Raw genomic sequence first — 20,073 nt, 5'->3', positions numbered from 1 at the left:
TTTTATGTTAACAATATATTAGACAGGAAGCTCCTATTTCCAGTTCAGAGAAATTATAGCCAAAGGCCTGTAAAATTTCAAGGGTAATGAGGGAAACGATGTTAAGATATTGGTATAGGCAATCCTCTTGTTAGATGTAGGAAGAGTTGGTAACATAAGGTATACAATTATATTCAGGCTTCAGGTTAAAACAAACCTCCAATGTGGTCCTAATGATTCATCACTGAGATCGTGTCTAATTTAAGCAAACGTTAACAACTTTAAGATCATAATTACATATAGATATAAGTATCTGTCGCATGAAAACTAAGCTACATAATTTTATGGCAAAAATTTAATTTGTGTCATTAATATTTTAATTATTCTGGTCAAAATTCCATTAAAGACCACCTTTAAGAGTCAGATGAAAGAACTGAGGCAGCTGTGGTTCAGAAGTAAGAAACGTGAAGAAACAGAAATAAGAATCAAAGCTCAACCAGGTGAATACGTGAGTCCAGAAAAAAAGGAGGCAACGTGAATATATCATAATCAGGCCTATCCTTTTAATCAAATAAAAGCACGAATCAAATTAAACAGCATGAATAAGACCACAAATTTAACAAATAGCATAAAGAAAATAAAAATGATAAGTGATACAAACCATTTTTCTGTTGAGTTTTGTCATTATATCCCGTGCAAGTGTAAAAAATGCCTAAAGGTAAACCAAACATTTTATTATTATATGTGTATAGCATATTTTAAAATAGAAATGTGGAATTTTCATTAATTCATTATAAAGTATATTATTTGACACCTTTTAATCGAGAAAAGGACATAACTACAATCATAGTACACACTTGAATAGCCTCTTATTTTTCAATGATATCGTAAACACTTCCAGTGTTATAAAACTGTCATGCATTCACTCACCAAATATTTTCTGCACATAATATCCGGCACAAGTTTCTAATGTGACACTGGCTGAGTTATGGGTAGCTTTCTCGGTGCACCAAGAGCACCTAGTGGGGCGGAGGCTCTAAGTCCCGCCACGTCCTCAGAGAGGGACACAGCACCTGGTTTAGGAGATGCTGAATATCTGTTTAATCACTGAATGAATACCTAGAGCTCTAGAATCTGTTTTCCCAAAAACCTCTACCTTTTATCTCCAATCTCCTCCCTTTCAAACTGCTTTCACTCTTGTACCGAGAATATATCATCTTCCATGTCTTAGCTCAGCTAAATTCCCCACCATGGAAATCAGTTCAAATGGAAGCAGGACAAATCTGACTAATCTCACTTTGTGTCTAGTGTCTCTTGACCCAAACCACACATTTTTTAACTATCATCTCTACTTTGTTTCTACAGAGCCAGGACTTTTTCTTTTTTAAGATTTTATTTTTAAGTAATCTCCACACCCAATGTGGGGCTTGAACTTACAACCCTGAGATCAAGATTTCGCACGCTCCACTGACTAAGCCAGCCAGGCACCCCTCTACAGAGCCAAGACTCTTAAAGCACCTTCAGTTGTCTCCATGCTAAACCCACTGTTGTCACTTTCTTTGTTCCCAAACACTCCTGATACCCCCAAAGATGTTCAGCAGGATTATGTCCAATCAAGCCAAATAGAAACAATGTGACAACCGCTATCATCACTCATTATCAGTGTTGCACTGTCACACTGGTCACCTGTGGGTCTAAGTTTCTAAAGAAGCCCATCCTAGTTCTTATGACAAGCCAACCACACTAAGTTAAAGCTCTGGGCAAACTGCTAATTTCTGTAGAACACCTGGTCAGAATAAGCAGCTCAGGCAACTCCCCAGCTCTGTGTTTCCATAACTCAAAGCTTGCTCTAAGCCACAGGTGTGAGTAGGGTGCACAAAAAGAGACCTACACCTGCTCCATTAAGCCAGGGTATGGAGTTCATTCTGGGAGAGCAATCCTATCTGGGCCATCTCAGTGAACACATTTTCTTCTGTCTCTACCAAAGAGGCTCCCCTTTTTCTGCTTTTTTGTGGCAAGCGGATCTATGCTTATCTATGCTTATGTAAATAAATCAAAAGAAGCTTCCTGTTTCCTAACACCCATTAGCCAACCCGGAAAAAAAATTAGTTTTATTGAAAACAAAGAAAAAGTTCTGATCAGTGTTCACTAGCCAATAAAGTCATTTCAATCTCGATTTTTAGCCATAATGTTATGGTGAGTGGTGAGTAGCCTAAGAAATTAAATGTCTACAAAACCATCAACATTATTGTTTATTGAGTTACATGTATTAACGCACATATATCATTTTTGTGATCAGTTTAAAAAATGTTTTTAAAAATGAAAATATTATTAACCCCCCAAAAAAAAAGAAAAAGAAAAAAGAAAATATTATCAACAACTCTGCCGGTGATAAATAAAATCTATTCTTAGAAGTCTTTAGATGATTTGGTTGTCTTTAACAGTTAACTTACTGAAAATGTATTAAAACTACTCTCTGATAGACACACTTATTTCTACTAAATACTGCTGTGTTACAATGTATCATGCTTAATCTAAGGGAACCTGTTCAATATACGGTCTCTCTCTTGAGAGAGTACCGACATGAAAGTAATTAAGACTCTCCTGCTACAGGCTACTATAGTATGACAGGAACCATGATAAATGAGCAGAGGACACTATGCTTGGTCAGCGAGTGCAGGATTTCCAGCTTCCCAAACAAAGGGCAAAGGTGAACTTAAATGGAACTTTTACCTTCTGTTCTGTGAATCTTAACTGAGCAATCTCATTATAGCCCACATGGAGGCTGGGTGCATTTAACAACCTGAGTCCGCATAAAGTGAGAAGCACAGAAGTTCACAAGATGGAGGTGGAGTTCCCACAAGACATTTACTAAGAAAATGACAAGACGGGGTGCTTGGGTGGCTCAGTCCGTTAAGCATCTGACTTCACGTCAGGTCATGATCTCGCAGTCCGTGGGTTCGGGCCTTGCGTCGGGCTCTGTGCTGACAGCTCAGAGCCTGGAGCCTGCTTCAGATTCTGTGTCTCCTCTCTCTCTCTGCCCCTCCCCTGCTCATACCCAATCTCTCTCTCTCTCTCGCTCTCTCAAAAATAAATAATAAAACATTTAACAAAATTAAAAAGAAAAAAAGAAAGAAAATAACAAGTCTTGGACAGTTGTTTGAACACAGGTACCTAAGCTCTAATGCTACCCCAGAGAAGTCATCAAACATTTCTTTCTTACCTCTTCTACATTTGTACTGGATTTTGCACTTGTCTCCAAGAATTTAATCCCATAGTCAATTGCTAACTGAAAGGCAAACAGAAACATTTAAATTCAGTTCAATTTGCTTCAACATATAAAGCATTTCCATTTTCTAGGTTTCTCAAAGTCCCAAAGGTACAGTATGCAGTTGAGAACTCTTGTGGTTCTCAAATTTCTTTGCTTTCTTCTATTTTTTGAAATGTAGACATCCAACTCATTCATCGTAAGTAAAATGGCACTGCTTCCACTCAAAACACCATTTGAGTACTTCTTTTTTTCTATTATGCTCCAGTTCTCTAATATACTTACAAGAAAAACTGTGATGGGCAACTGGGTGGCTCAGTCAGTTAAGCGTCCGACTGTTGGTTTCAGCCCAGGTCATGATCTCATGGTTTGTGAGATCAAGCCCTGCATAGGGCTCTGCACTGATAGCATGGAGCCTGCTTGGGATTCTTTCTCTCTCCCTCTCCCTCTCTCTCTCTCTCTGCCCCTCCCCTATGCGTGCATACACTCTCTCTCTCTCTCTCAGAATGAATGAATGAATGAATGAATAAATAAAAGAAGAGGAAGAAGAGGAAGAAGAAGAAGACAAAGAAGAAGAAAAAGAAAAGAAAAACCATGAAACAGACACTCGCTCCTACCATTAATTTGGGATTCATTGACGTCTTTTATCTGCTCCCAAAGTACAACTCTCCCAACAGTCACTATACGGACTTTTCATTTTTTTTTAATAAATTGGTGCAGGAGATAATGAAAGCTTAAAATACTAGGTACTCAATGCTTTCGTTTTTATTTGGTTTCTATTTCCATCTACTCCCAAAAAGCTCCCAGTTCACTTAAAATACAAAGACTAAATGAATGTTCATAGGGGAAAAGTTTGCAGTCAGATTTAAAAACAAAATGTATTTTGTATGTATCACTAAAAAAAGGCACAGCAAAATTCCAAGACTTAAAAATTGAAGCCTCTAAGTTAATTTAGAAAATGTTAATTTAGAAAATTTAGAAGTAAATATGTACATATAATAAAGGTTTTTGCTTTTTTTGCAGGATGCAAAATAGAGAAATCCCTGTAAATGAGATCCACAGCTTTGATGAGTTACAAGCAATTTATTCATAATGACCTAAACCTAATGTGTAGTAAAATATTCTTAGGGAAAAAAAGGAACTGGACTATGATTACTATTTAAACTTCACTTATTCTATTACTTTTACTTGAAGAGAATGATTTACTTGACCTTTAAAACTGGACATTTTCACACAGATATGGAAGAAATAGCCTGAACTCTAAGCTGTAGGAATCTGAAAAAGGACCAATTTGTATCTCCCAGAAAACAGCAAATTCTTCAGGAATGAGTCATGACTACACATTATATGGGGATGGATCTCGAATACTAATTCACAACATTCAAGTATGGATTACATCTCTTTGTTGTTTTTTAAAGGATTAAAATCACAGATACTTTTCAAACTGAAACCAATAATTAAATAATACTAAGAAAATAAACGCTTAGTGTGAATAGATTCCAATCTTTATGCATTCAGTTCAAATTTACCTTCTCTCCTCTTTCTTTTGACACTTGTCTTTTGTCATTCATATCACACTTGTTACCCAGGATCATTCTTTCAACGTCTGAAGAGGCATGCTGCAGGGAGAAAATAGTACGTTATAAAAACAGCCTGAGAAAAACACAGGTATTCAATAGACAAATCCTAACCTGTCAGAAACATATCCATAAATTTAATAATAAGACAAGCTTTTACTCAACACAGGGTCTGATTCAGAGGAAAATGTAAAAGATGGGAGGAGGGAAGAGCTACAGCTTAAGAGTCCGTGCTAACTTTTCCCTCAAAGGCTTGCGGTCATTCTCATGCCTTTTTTTGGTACATGAACAAACAGAAATAAAACGGACGGTTAGTCCAACAACAAAACTTCCAAATATTAGTTTAGAAGGAAACTAAAGGATTTAGAAGGATTACCAAATATTAGTAAAGAAGGGGGGAAAAAAAACCCAGTACTGAGTGGGCCAATGAGGAAGGGACTCTGGCTTCTGAACTACTTAAAATATAAATTCATGTAGGTTAATATAAATGTGTACAAAATGATTTTAAAGTCAGATTGCTTTCTGAAATGTCAAAGACATAAAAACACATCTTAATACCAGTCAATCTGGAATTAAACCAGATTTCAAATACGTTAAGATGGAAAAAATGTTAGAAGGGAAAACTGATAAGATGTTGGAATAGAGAGGTATCTTTGCCAGTCCAACGGCAAGAACCTGGGGGTCAGATGTTAAAGCTCTCGGAAGGAGCGCAAGCAAGTCTCTTCTGTTTTCTCATGTGTGAAACGGGGGACTTGGATGAAATTATTTTCAAGATCCGGCCCAAGTTTAGAATTCTGTGAAACTGCTGTCCTGGCTGTACCCCCCTGTCTGACAGGGTCACCAGGCTGGCAGCACCAGAGATCTCTCCCTCTGTGGTGCTCCTCAGAGCGAGGGGGCCTGACCTGGCCGTGCCCTACTTCGTGGCAGCTCAGCCGCCTCTTCCAGAAACAGAAGGAGCCCTTTCAAGTACTCAGCAGGGCTCCTCCGTAGCATCACCATTCTCTTTCCATACATACCTCTTCAATGTTTCTTATCCAGTTTTTAATATTGTCGAAGGACTTTTCATTTGTGATGTCATAGACCAGCATAATTCCCTGTGACAAGAAAATAACATCTTTATTTAGTACTTCATATACTTAAAGTAATAGAATATAATGGCAGTGTACCCCTACCCTCCAGAAACCATTTTTTGTCCTGTGTCCTTTTTAATGAAATACAATAAAAAATTTAAAGTACAGAGAAGCAAAAATAAATAAATAAATACTTCCATCGTCTCACCATGTAAATAGATAGTCTGTAAACATTTTTACTCTTAACCTTTAATGAATTAGTGATTGCAGTAAAGGTGATACACCCTTTCTACCAGACTTCATGTGATAAGAATCAGCACTAACTGGAGCTAAAAGGGTATTTAAGTTAAAACAGAGATAATAGCATTGAAAGAAAGAGATAATCACTTCTGTTGTCTATTTGTTTATTACAAGTAGAAATGTCTTGCTTCTTACCCCTATACTAAGATTGTAACCATACTACTTTCAAATTATTTCCTGGGACGTCTGGGTGGCTCAGTCAGTTAAGCATCCTACTTCAGCTCATGTCATAATCTCACAGTTCATGAGTTTGAGCCCCACATCAGCCTCTGTGCTGACAGCTCAGAGCCTGGAGCTTGCTTCAGATTCTGTGTCTCCCTCTCTCTGCCCCTCCCCTGCTCGTGCTCTGTTTCTCTCTCTCTCTCTCTCTCAAAAATGAACAGTTAATAAAATTTAAAAAGTAAATAAAAATAAAATTATTTCTTTTTTTTAAAGTTTATTTATTTATTTGGGGGCGGGGGGGGGGGTGGACGGAGAGAGCAGGAGAGAGAGAGAAGCCCAAGCAGGCTCCGCACTGTCAGCACAAAGCTTGGTACAGGGCTCAAACTTGAGAACCACGAGATCACGACCTGGGCCAAAAGCCAGACGCTTAACTCACTGAGCTAGCCAGGTGCCCCAAAAAGATAATTTTTAGGGGCACCTGGCTGGCTCAATTGGTAAAGACTCTTGATCTCAGGATTGTGAGTTTGAGCCCCACGCTGGATGTAGAGATTACTTAAAAATAAAATCTTTGACAATAAATAAATACAATAAAATTATTTCTTTTTATATGGGCTAATCAAAATGTCACTATCATCTACGTAAATCACAGACACTTAAAACAGAATACATTTGTTATACAGGTTTAATGAAAAGCAATGTCATCGTATCTTTAAAGACCCTCACGTCTGGTATTTCTAAAAGGCTTATCTTCTAAATGTATCAGCCGATGCTTGTAAAATCTCTATCACCAGACCACACTCCTATACTAAGTGCTAGATCTACCTATCTATCCATCCATTCAACACATATTTAGCGAGCACCCACTATGTGTATGATAACATACTTAGTGCTACCAGCAGTGAACAAGATAGACAAGGCCCCTTCCTTTCAAGCACGGCTAGCAAAGAAAACAATAAACAATAATTATACTAGTAATTATAACTCGCCATTGCTATGAAGAAGCATGGGGAGTTTTATATATATATATTTAATATATATATTAATATTTAATATATATATATATATATATATATATATACTTTTTAATGTTTATTTATTTTGAGAGAATGACAGAGCGGGAGCAGGGAGAGGGGCAGAGAGAGAGGGAGACACAGAATTCGAAGCAGGCTCCAGGCTCTGAGCTGCCAGCACAGAGCTCAACACAGGGCTCGAACCCACAAACCACGAGATCATGATCCCAGCCAAAGTCAGAGGCTCAACCGAAGGAGCCACCCAGGCTCCCCACCATGGAGAGTTTTGAATATAAATGCTAATCTAATCTGGTTGAGGAGATAGGGGTGGTCAGAGAAGGCTTCCCGGAGAGAACGACATTAAAGCCAAGACCTGAGGACTGAGTATCAAACTTGAATTGGGCAATGGGGTTGAGGCAGGGGTGGAGAAAAAACCCACAGTGCCCAACACACAGTAGAAACATTATAAATATCTTGCTGACCAGAAAGGCCCAGAACCCACTGGATTGACTAAAAGAAAGCCATCTTGGTAAGAGTGAACAGATCCAATGGGAGACAAGATGAGGCCAAAGAGACAGACAGGGTCAGGCATGCTTTGGAGACCAACGACTGGATATCAGCTCCCAAATATCCCCTGTCGTCACCAAAAACCCAACAAGTGAACCCAAAAGCAGGTTGCCTTTGTCCCCTCCAAATCTTCTCTTCCTCTTTGTACTCGTTTTGATAAAGAGCAATATAACCCTGCCAGGCCGCCCAAGCAGACCCCTGCGAGTAACCTCCTCACAGCCAGTCAGTCACTAAATCCTATAGGCCCAACAATCGCAATATCTCCCGATTCTGACCCCCGACTCGCACGCACAGCCTTATTCATATTCTCATCTATTAGCCTTTACCTGAATCGCTGGCATTGTCTTTAACTGGTCTCCCAGCTTTCACAAAAATCTACAATTGCTCAGAATGTGTGGAGGAGTTCTCAAACATCTACAGGCTATTGACCTGATTAATATTATGAAGACCAACGGCAAAGCATGCAGTTACTAAACACAGAACATAAAAAAAACAAAAACAAAAACAAAACCTTTAAATGTCTTGTTTTCACATCCAAAAATGTATCGCCCCCATTGTACTAGACTCTAGCTTGGATCCTCTCAACTTGACAAATGAATATTCATGTTTTACTTTCACCGGAAGAGTTACAAAACCCTAAAACACACTCACCATGGCTCCTCTATAGTATGCTGTTGTGATGGTTCGAAATCTTTCCTGACCCGCTGTGTCCCTAAAATTTGAAACAAAGGAGAGAGAGGTTTTAAAAGTTATCGCCGGCATCACCAAGGAGAGACCTTAAGCTGTGGATATAATTCTGGTCTGCTCACAAAGGCAGTGGTTTCAAGGGAAAGGGGAACGAGACGCAGCGGGAGCCAGCTGTCTGTGAGCTGGAGGCGGTGGTGGCCACAGGAGCCTGTCAGGAGCTCACAATGACTTTGGTGGGAAACTTGGTCCTTGATGATAAAAGCAGCAACAGGAAAATACATGGCCCGGCTAGGAACTGGCATATTAGTCAAACACACGTGGGAGAGAACAGAGAACGGTTCTAAATTCTGGGACCCCTGGAGGTAGTTATAATCCTTTCTATAAACGCCTAATGACTAAGGCATCTAGCTCTCTTGACCGAAAGTCTGATTTCTGTACAACGCAAGCAATTGGGCTAGACTTACTACTGTGGAAATTCTGCTCAGAACACACTAAAATGGATCTCCTCGAGCACTTTTTCAGCTATAGAGCCTGGGATTAAATGGGAGCCTGGAGTTTAACACATAGCGGTGACGATGCTTCCAAAGACTTGAAAATACAGACAACGCTTCAAAATTACATAAACTTGAATATATTCTTGCTTTTTAGCTGATGGCATTCTATGAAAACACATCCTGAAAAATTTTTTCAAATTTCTCATTATGCTTATTGAAGCAATCCCTATAAAGGGAGTCACATTGACTTGATATCTGGGAAAATCAGTATTTCTAAATTTGGATGAGCCCCAGAACTAATTCACTCCCTGTGCCACTAAGGCAAGTTAAATTGTAGAATTTAATTGCAGGGGAGAGCGAGGCATTTGTGGAAATGTACTAGAAATCGAATGCATACCAAACCCAAACAAGAGACGAAGGCCCAAGAGAAATATCATAAATTAGAAACAATAAATACCTTAACATTTATATCCACCTTTCCAAATACTTTCCTCTGGTGCTCCCATGATGCCCCACCACCCAGTGCAGTGGTAGGATGACCACCATCCTCACTGTGCACGAGAGGCAACAGGCTCAGGTAGGCTACGGTCTACCACTAAGCCACTAAGCAGCTCGTCGCCTTGAATGACACTGGAGCATCCAGGTCTCGGTTGTTTAGTGCAGGGCCAGGGATCACACCACAGTCACCTTATCCTGCTGTTCTCTCACTGATCAGGCCTAGATACACACGGCACTGGTTTGGTATATGGCAAAGAAATCAGGGGGAAAACAAGCCAAGCACCTTTGAGCCAACTAACCATATTTTGATCTAACACACCGCTGCATTTGGAACCAGCTCTGCCGTGAGGATGGAGGAGAAGCCCTGCCATACTCAATGTTGGTCGTGAAGACTGAATGGAGACTATTTTGCTGCTGAGAGTATTGATAAATAGCGCTATGATGTTACATGAAGTTCTAATTAGCTGACCGACTGCAGGCTCCTAGAAAGGCTTCTTATTGCTATGGTCAGGACTGTTCGGCACAGAGTCAGAAATTCTCTTGGCTTCCCCCTAAAATTTTTAAAACTATCTTTAAAATATTTGGCCTACTAAACATCAATAGATGAAAAGGGCAACCTGTGGTAACCTTCACAATGTTTCCCAACAAATATACTGGGAACCACTCACTATACTAGGCTAATATATGAAGCTTGACATCCTGCTTCAGATTTGGGTAGCTGTCCCAGCTTTAACATTAACCCAGACAAATGCCCTCAGATGGACTTAACTGCTCTAAGTCCTAGGTTCCTCCTCTGTAAAAGAAGGACTAGTGGGTTTCAACATGATGCTCTAGTTCTATTCTTGTTCTGAGATTCAAGGAAGAAAACAGCCTAAGGAAAAAGCTGATATATATTACTTGACTATTTTGCCCTGCCTCCTTCTTAATCTATACTGCTCTAAATTTCTAAGCTTTGTCTACTCTTGTCATCATCGCACATTAGATCAGTCCAGTGTTCCTCATTTTTTTATTTAAAGAGGAGAAATATGAAAACAGATTATAAAGTATCAGATCGGGAGGGGAACTCCAATGTCTTCAGTCCAACCAAACAATTTATAAATGATGAAAAACAGGCCCTAAGAAGGCAAGGCACAGGTCCAAATCCTCAGATTAGAGGCAGAACCTAGAACCTAGATCTGTACTTCCCACAGAAGAAGCCATTAAGGCTTCTTACGGCCTGAATACTTTTGCCTTATCTGATTTCAAAGCTGCAACAACTACAATGATAAAGTGTATGCGCTCTTTAGATTCTAGTTTCCTTCCCTACAAAATTAGTGTTTGTGTAGAATGAGTTCTCAGATCTCCTCCAGCTGTAAGGTTTAGTGGCTTCATTCTTTACCTTCTCATTCTCGGTGGCGACACCTTTGAATATTTACCCACTTCCCCTTGGTTCTGATAAAGAAAAGACGTTTTAGTGATCACAAGTTACCTCTAACTTACCACAATTCACATTTTTTCACATTTCAATTCCCACTTTCAATTCCCACTTAAGGTAGAAACTGTGTATATAATTTTTGTTTTACTTACCATATCTGAAGCTTAATTTTCTTTCCATCTAGTTCTATCGTTCTGATTTTAAAATCAATTCCTGCCAGAAAAAGAAAGAAAGAGATGCTAAATTTCTCCAAATATAATCCAAGTCTTATTAGGAAAAGGACAAAGATTTCTATTGAAAAGAAAAAAAGTCTCTCCAACGCACTGGAAAATGTGAACACAGAGAGGGTGTGAATGGTATGTTTCCTCTGAATGCAGGCTGAAGAAAGGAATGCTAATTACTCTGCAAAGAATTCCCACACATGTTAAATGGAACGTATTATATGCCTCATTATTTTGATACAAATGGATCACATCCCTCAAAGTTCTATAATTTAGATAGACTGAGAACATGCCATATTTTCCACTTCCTGATATACATATAAACAATGATTCCTACCCCTCTGGCCCATCTTTCCCTGAGAAACACCGTGGGACCTCTTTACAATGTCTTCCTCCGTCTCCTTCCATTTGTTCTTTGGGATCTGCCACTGGCTAAGGGAAAAAACAAAACCCCAGGCTCCCAAACCTGCCTGTTTGAGCTCAGAGATGGGAAAACCCGCATATTTATTTTACACGGCTGGCAAGTATCTTATGCACATTTTAATAAATGTTTCTCGCATCTTACTGACTGGGCCTGACATAGCTAGAATGGTTTTTAGCCCTGACTGAACTTTGGAAATTACCCGGAGAACTTTAAAAACCTACTAATGGCTAGGTCTGCTCCTTTCCCCAAATTCTGAGATTCTGACTTAGTTGGTCAAGGGTGGGATCTGTGCACTAGTAATTTTAAAAGCTCTCCAGGTGATTCTAACCTTTAAATAACACTCAAGCGGGACCGTGAGGTAGTTTGCGAAAGTCATTTGGGGCTCTGGCACTTAAACGTTCAACGCCACCCTCACCCATTTTCCCCCCACTATGTAGCTCAAAACTTATTTAGCAATTTCAATTACAAAGAACCACAAAGTCTTTGACGAATATCAGAATGCTCTATCATTTTACCAGAAATAAGCTGCTACCCTCTGACAGGACAAGTTAATGAAAACAATTCGAACACAATTTGCTAAATCCTTCATCTGGCCACTGAGCTTTTAGATTTCCCTATTCTTTTGCATCCTGTACAGAATCCCTTAAAAGCAGCCTCCAAGACATTTCAAGAGAATATGTCAATTATCCACTATATTGACCTAACCATCAAATGCAGTTATTTGCCGGGAGAAGAGTCTTCAACGGCTAAATTACTACAATGTTTCTACATATAAACGTTGAGAACACACAAAAAGGCTGCCATTTTGAGGCTCATTAAAGTCTCAGTCACTCTCCAGTCATTTAAAACATTTAGGGAGTTTTCCATGGACTCCGCCTTTTGTTTTCTGTAGAAGGACTATCTTTCTGTTATTTGAGGCGGTTCTAACATTATCTGTGAAACTTAACCAGCTTTTCACAATTCAGAGGTTTTCAGCGTTCGGAAGAGTCGTGAGCTGTGGGGGTTAGCTTTTGTTCACGCCACTGTCAGGAGCCAGCTGAGAGACACGTGCATAGAACACAGTCAAATTAGCTCAACTTGAATTTAACTAAAGATGGAAAATGTCGTTTATATTATTATTGAAAAGCACTGGCCCTGAAAGCCAAAAGACCTAGACTGGAGGTAGGAAAAGGTGAGGGGACCTAATTAGATAAACTAGATAATGTGTCTGAATGTGATTTAGAAACTCTGAAATTCCAGATAAATGTAAAATATTACATATTCAGATGCTATGATCCTACAGATCTTGTCACTTCACATGTGAATTACGGTAAAAGCGTCCCAGGACTCTGTGCCAACATCTCTCCTGGTTCTATCTCCCCTGCATGCCACTGCAAGAATAACTGTCAACAATCTCCGTGGTAATGTCACCTCAATCTTTAAGAAGCTATGGGCCCAACTCCCTCTGCCTGGAAATACGGCCTTTGCCACCAGAGGCACTGCTCCCCTGACTCGAGAACCCTCAGAGCCTCCCTCCACCTGCCACCTTCTATCTCTCTGCCCCACACCTCCTCCCCTCCGCACGTGCAGGGCCACTCATGCCCCCAGCCTTCCCTGAGGATGCCACCTGTGGGTCCTTCCCCTCCTTCCCCCCTCAGCTCTCTACTTGGCCACGTCCATCCCTTACATAGCAAGTCCTGGCTTAATCCTGTGTTATTTGGTTTTGTTAACACACTCCTCTGAATTGCTCTCAAATCAAACAAGGACTCCAGCCTCTCTTTGCTAGTTAGGTTGCATGCAGAAACATGCATAGATAATAAAAGGTTAAATACTCTTATGAGAGGAAAGGTTACATTCTACTAAGTGTGAAGAGAATTAAGAAAACCTTGGAAATTCTAAGTTTTCTTAGCACACCATAGTAACAATAGTAAGGATGCTAAGAAATCTATTACAATATGAAAATCAAGGTCTTTACATTACAATTAGTTTGATAATAACATCAGTAGACTGTATGGTGGATTAACACTCACTTTGACATTTAAAGGAAAGATAACTTCCTGAGACTACTCCAGAATTAGAAAAACCAGTCATAATACAGGGATACAATTATATCAATCAGGATGCTTTGGCTGCAAATAACAGAAAGCCCAAATCAAACTAGCTTAAAGTAATTTGTTGACTCATATAACAAGGCCAGTGATGAGTTGGGGTTCAGGGATGACTCAATTCAGTAGTTCCGGCTCATTTCTCTGTACCTCCTTGGGCTCTGCCCTCCTGGGAGTATCAGTTTCATCCCCTGACTGATAACCGTTCCTGACCACCCCGGCAATACTGAGAAGAAAAGAGATCATCTTGTGCCTCTCACTGCGAAGTGAGGAAATGTTTTCCCAAAGCCTCCAGCGACCTTTCCGTCATGTTTCACTTCTGGAATTACAACCATGAGAATGTCGTGTTCTCGGGACTAATGCTGAGTTCAGAAACCAATCACTGCCATGGGCAGTTACCAAGATTGAATTAATCTAAACTCATCCCTAAATTTAGATTAATCAAAACCCATCCCTGGAGCTGGTCACTTCCTTGACCCACAAGACTGCTAAAAACAGGAGAGAGTGGAAAAGCTGTTGAATTGGTCATTGTATCTGTCAGAATAATACTCAGATCTACCAATCAGTAGAACTTTATATTCATAGCTATATGAATATCACTATCACTACAACCCTGGCGTGAATGTTACTAAGATTAATGATAAGTCTAGGACTTCATCCGGTGTTCAGCCACAAGCAGAAAATATGAAGGAAAAAAAAATACAATGAGCAAACCAAGCAGCTGCTATGACCTCTCCGCACTAGATCATGAGCTTCACCGTCCGCGAGTCCCAGCTCCAAAGGAGTGGCCTGTGCACCAGGCCCAGATGATTCGAGACCACGAAGAAGGAGGGGGCTGTCTGTCATATCAACAGCAGCAATAACCACCACAGCTCATTCTGGCAGGAAGGGAGCAACTTTTTTTTTTTTTTTAAAGAACTATACAATCTAAAAACATAGCTTCTGAAGAGCATTATGTTTAGGGTAAAAAAAAAGCCCTTCACATTTCAATAGCCTTTTAGAAAGCATCATTTCTTGGCAGTACATAATATGATAACTCATCTTCAAAATGATGACCCTGAGTCATCCCAACTCATGAGCAATCCATCAGCCACCAGGCTTCGTGCAGCCTGCCCAGCTGGCCACACAGCCCAACACCTACGTTCGGGAGACAAGATTCCAACACTGTCTCCACGTGTACTAGAACATGCCCCAACAGTAATTTTTTGATGGCTTTAAAGCAGTGCCAGTTTTTGTCATTAATATTTATCTAGTCAATAGGAAATCTACATTATAAGAAAACATTCCCAAAGGACTCAAAGCCATTTTTATTTTGAATTTATTTATTTATTTAATTTTTTTTTTTTTTTTTTTGATGTTTGTTTATTTTTGAGAGGGACAGAGACAGAATGCGACTGGGTTGGGGCAGAGAGAGACGGAGGCACAGAATCTGAAGCAGGGCTGCAGGTTCCGAGCTGTCAGCACAGAGCTGCACATGGGGCTCGAACTCATGACCTGAGCCGAAGTCAGATGCTCAAACGACTGAGTCACCCAGGCGCCCCTTTATTTTGAATTCACACACACACACACACACACACACACATACTTTTTTTTTCTGAATTGATTCTCATGCTAAACAGTTACTCATAACTGATATATACATTATAAGGAACCAGGAAAACTAGCATGAAAGGAACCATAGAATTCTAGGCTTGGAAAGAATCTTAGAGATGGATTAGTCAGTCCTCCCTGTGTGCCTAAGAAAACTGAGGCCCAGGGAGATATAGCAACTTATCCACATTGGCAAAGACTAATTGAAAAGGGGTTAAAATCAAACTTGGCATTTAAAGATCAGGCCTTCCCAAAGAGATGTGTACGAGAATGGCCATGTCTCCCTGGGGAGGCCTGCTCTTTAAGGGTCTATGGCCTAACACTAGTGACAACGGCGGTGTCCAGCAGTGGGAGAATCCCTTGGTACAGAGGGGCTATCCAGGAGCAGCAAACAAGAGTCACACGAATCAACATGAGTGAATCTAAAAACATAATATGAAGTGAAAAAAGCGACTGCAGAAATTTCTCACAGTCAAACCATGCCTACAAAATTTCAAAAACACCAAACACGGTACTATGTATCATTTGTATATACATCTGTGTGTAATTAAAGTATAAAACACATACACGAGAATGACTATCAACAAAATCAGTATCGCTGTTACCTCTGGAGAGAAATGGAAGAGGAGGGATTAAGGAGAGGTTCAGAGGGACTTCAACTCTGTCATTTATTATTTCTAAAACTCAGTAGTGGTGCCTGGATGTGGAAGTGTTTTATATTAGGTGTACTTTTGTATGCCTGAAATTGTTCATAATTTTTAAGGAGTAGTTATTTAAAAAAATGACATCTGGAGACTCTCACTCATTAATAATAGCAGAAAAATCAAACCAAATTTAGAGATGAAAGGTAACTTAAAAATCTTCGTGGGAGGTGGCAGGGGTGTGGGGGAAGCAGGCGTTACCCCACCCCACACTGCTCAATATACAGAGGGCCTGGGAGCCCTTGGTGACCAAACGTGAGTGATAGCAAGATTAGATCAAGGTCAGAAAGTGAGGGGGCAGATCAGGGCCTTGGGGCAGCAAGGAGTGCTAGCCACTCAGATTTCAGGCAGGGGTTCAGGAGCATTTCCTTCCCTGCCTGGAGGGAAAAAAAAAAAAGATTCTCTTTCGGCTAAGAATAATGAAAGAATACACATTTGGTCTCTGTTGGGAGTGGCACTCCAGGAGAGGAACAAAGGAAGGAGTTCTGATTTTCCATTCCAGTGGGAGAAGGAAGAGGATAGCCTCCCTCCCCGCTCAGGATGGGAGAAGGGGCTATGCCCTGCACCTCTGAAGAGAAGGTAAAGTTGTACTTGAGGTCTCTGCGTTGTCCAGGGTGACCCACAGGAACAAGAGCTGGCAGAGACCTGGCAGTGAGGCTCCAGGGAGGGATATGGTGTGAGCACTTGGCCTAAAGCACTGCTTATCAGATATTTCTCAGAAACCAGTAGTATAGTTGGAGGCAGTTGGAGGGAGGGCCTGGCCATCAGAACAGAGGGAAGGAACCTTTGAACTCAACCCAAGCCCACAGTTAATAGACCTAGCAGGGCAAGGAGCTTGGAATGAGCAGTACTAGGCCACCCTTCATTCCACAAATTAGGTCTAATTTAACATGGAGAGGAATAGATTGACAAAATTATTTTACACAATGTCAAACTAGTCAGCCAACAGATGTTTTATTTACTATCATAACCTTTTTCTGCTTCAAGAGAATAGGTAGGTTGCCCTGGGTTTGTGAAAGGGTGAGACACCCTATGCCGGGGTGTGGAAAGGGTATGAAGAAGGACTATTCCTGGCCTTTGGAACGCCAGGGCCAGCCAGTTGTCCTGACCTTCAGCATCGCTGTGATCGGATGCATTTTTGCCCTGTGGGTACTGTAGCTTAGAACACACACAGCTAGGGGTGCCTGGGTGGTTCAGTCGGTTAAACCTCCGACTTGTGCTCAGGTCATGAACTTGCGGTCTGTGACTTCCAGCCCCATGTCAGGCTCTGTGCTGATAAATAAGCTCTAGGGGCACCTGGGTGGCTCAGCTGGTTGAGTGACCGACTTCAGCTCAGGTCATGATCTCACGGTCCATGAGTTCGAGCCCCACGTTGGGCTCTGTGCTGACAGCTCAGAGTCTGGAGCCTGCTTCAGAATCTGTGTCGCCCTCTTTCTCTGCTCCTCCCTACCTCTCTCTCTCTCTCTCTCTCTCTCTCTCTCTCTCAAAAATAAATAAACATTTAAAAAAATGCAAATTCCCCCAGCCCATGCAATCTGAAATTCTGGGGGGCAGAAACCTGGAGTAATTTGTTAAAGAAAAAAAAGAAAAAAGAAGTACACACATAGCTCTCTCTTCTACCTTGGAACTGTCTTGGGTTACTTGGGGAAGTCAGCTCACCCAGGAAAATCAGGGATGGAGAAGCAGCAGGGACCTTCAACTGATGTGTTCCACACCCGGTTCCCACTCAAGTTCTTTTATAAAAAGTCCACTCTGGCTGCAGCCAAGAGATCCATGAAAAAAAAAAGAAGTCCTATTTCTGGGACATTCAGTCTTTCAGTGAATGACAGCAATGCAAGATTCCAAAGCTGAGTTTACTCACAGCGCCAAACATACATACATATATCAACAGCCAAAAAACAACGGGGTATCTATCCCCTTTGACCCACTTTAAGAAGCAGAAGTCCAATACTGCACTTTCACAATGAAACAGGGGAAAAATGTACTTTGTTTCAAAAGTACATCTGGAAACATCTGTGATCCCAGGCTATCGGAATATGGGTTATGTGGTTGGTCTATTTACATTTCAGAGATATTCCAGAAATAGAAGAAAGTTTCCCAAATATTGAAATCCACTTTAAAGAAATGCTACATCCACTTCCTCACTTGAGATTGTTATTATTAATGATAAAGATGCAGTGTAGACAGATAATGCCAGTTTTGAAACTTTGACAACCTCATTTTGCTTTTTTTTGGTGGACTTTCAAACATGGAGATTAATGAGATTTTAGAGTAGCTGACTTTAGGACAAATAGCTAAAATCTCTAATTAGGAAAACAGATTACTGAAATAGGAAAAAAGAGCTTTAAAATATTTTTTTTCCAAAATAAAAAGGACTTGGAGAAAATGAGTAAAAGTAAAAATAAAGTTAAGAATGTTACTTAGATGGAACGAGAGGAGTTCAAGGCATTGTTCTTTTCTAAATACACATTCTGTAAGTTCACAGAAGTATTTTCACCCAGGACCAATTTTGCTGCATATATTTAGAATCATTTAATTTTTTATTTTGTTTATATTCAAATTTACAATCTGGTTTCTTTTTTGAAAATCAGAAAGTCTAAAATTTAGGAGGAAAAAAAACATTGAAAAGTAAGCTTAGAAGGCATTTAACAACAGTTTCAAATGATCACTGGCAGCCAAATATGTTAGTTTTGTTATATCCAACACAGGAAAAAGAGGATTTTTTTTTTCAAACGTGGGTCTGCAAATATAATCTGCTCTTAGAAAAGACAACTAATATGCCAAAAGAAGACAGAGGTATTCAGATTTCTTTGGTTCTTCTATTCTGTGAATAGGAAGCAGTAAATTAAAACTCTTTTATGGTATAAATAGTGACACATATTACTCCTTTTTGCTGAAAAAGGTGCATGCACATCTTTATACTGTTTTAAAGTTTTCTACTTGTTACTGAATTAAACTCAACTCTTGGCATTCTTGGCATAAGACAGCTGTACCCATACAATTTGATCATACCAACAAAAGATAAACTCATAAACTAATTCTAGAAATTAGGAAGAATTTACTGTTTTGAGCCATATACATATGTGCAACAGATACAAAAATTGTGCAGATAGGAATAGTTTTATGTAAGGTCTGTATTTGAGAGTCTCAAAGGGCTTTGTAGATTAAATTATAATGATTTAATTAACTCTTAACATGTCTTTGGGAAATTATAGGGCAAAATAACAAATTATTATATATACCAAGTGATAACTGCTAAACGAGCTACGTGTTGAATCACATAAGGGGGAAAAATACAACAAAAATAGCAAATAAGGTGCAATAACACAGCTACAACTCAGAAAAAGTAGGCAGAAACACCTAGAAAAGATTGAGAATTTTAAATCTGATTAAGGGGCCAGCAGAGATTATCCAGCATTATCAGCATTTGAGAATGGCCAAATGAATACATGACAAGTCTCTTTTGCAAATCTTGCGTTTTCAAAAGGAAATGTGTTTTAAGTATTACTCAATCTGGAAGTAGCTACGTCCTTGAAGTAGTTAAAATGTAAACTTTAAAAGTTTTGAATGAACAGATGTTTTACCTTCAATAAAATCTTTTTTCAGAAAGAGCCAAATATATGAATTAAACTTTTCTTGAAGAATACAAGTTCAGAATGTCTGAGATTTCCACCCCTTTCCCCATTATTAATTCATGACCATGTCAAGAACCATACTGCTCTCAAATGAAACCACCTGCATCACCTCTGCTCCATCCACTGTTTCTGAGAAAGTGTCCCTTTGCAGTAGGCAAACACAACCCCCCCACCCCACCCCCCAGTATGAGTCACTATCACTTTCCTAAACCTGGAATTTCCTTGTTTGTATTTTGACAACTCAGGGTCAGGTCCATTTCATTTAAGGGTGAAGGGAATACAGTGGTTATTCAGAAAATGAAAATAAAAAAGCAATTCCCTGATTTGACACACTGTTGCTATGGGAAAACCTTCTGCCAAATCACTGGAATCATCACTGGAAAAAATTACAA

The 20,073-nt window shown here is 39.9% G+C and overlaps 2 protein-coding genes across 3 annotated transcripts in view; both read right to left on the bottom strand.

Annotated features, from left to right (window-relative positions):
• Nucleotides 1-20,073, bottom strand: part of RAB8B (RAB8B, member RAS oncogene family) — a 57,570-nt gene that overhangs the window by 4,325 nt on the left and 33,172 nt on the right. Inside the window, exons 2-7 of the mRNA XM_049613760.1 lie at nt 11,179-11,239; nt 8,585-8,645; nt 5,841-5,918; nt 4,777-4,866; nt 3,203-3,268; nt 641-691 (exon numbers count right to left, since the gene is read on the bottom strand). Coding sequence (XP_049469717.1) covers nt 641-691; nt 3,203-3,268; nt 4,777-4,866; nt 5,841-5,918; nt 8,585-8,645; nt 11,179-11,239 — 407 coding nt within the window. The remainder of the gene's footprint in view (nt 1-640; nt 692-3,202; nt 3,269-4,776; nt 4,867-5,840; nt 5,919-8,584; nt 8,646-11,178; nt 11,240-20,073) is intronic.
• Nucleotides 11,344-20,073, bottom strand: part of TPM1 (tropomyosin 1) — a 186,793-nt gene continuing 178,063 nt past the window's right edge. For both annotated transcript variants that reach the window (XM_049613741.1, XM_049613740.1), the window contains exon 10: nt 11,344-18,846. In XM_049613741.1, coding sequence (XP_049469698.1) covers nt 18,819-18,846 — 28 coding nt within the window. In that variant the 3' untranslated portion in view covers nt 11,344-18,818. The remainder of the gene's footprint in view (nt 18,847-20,073) is intronic.

This window comes from Panthera uncia (assembly GCF_023721935.1).
Source record: "Panthera uncia isolate 11264 chromosome B3 unlocalized genomic scaffold, Puncia_PCG_1.0 HiC_scaffold_1, whole genome shotgun sequence".
NCBI lineage: Eukaryota > Metazoa > Chordata > Mammalia > Carnivora > Felidae > Panthera > Panthera uncia.
The sequence above is the reverse complement of the archived record's forward strand: the minus strand, read 5'-3'. Positions and strand labels throughout refer to the sequence as shown.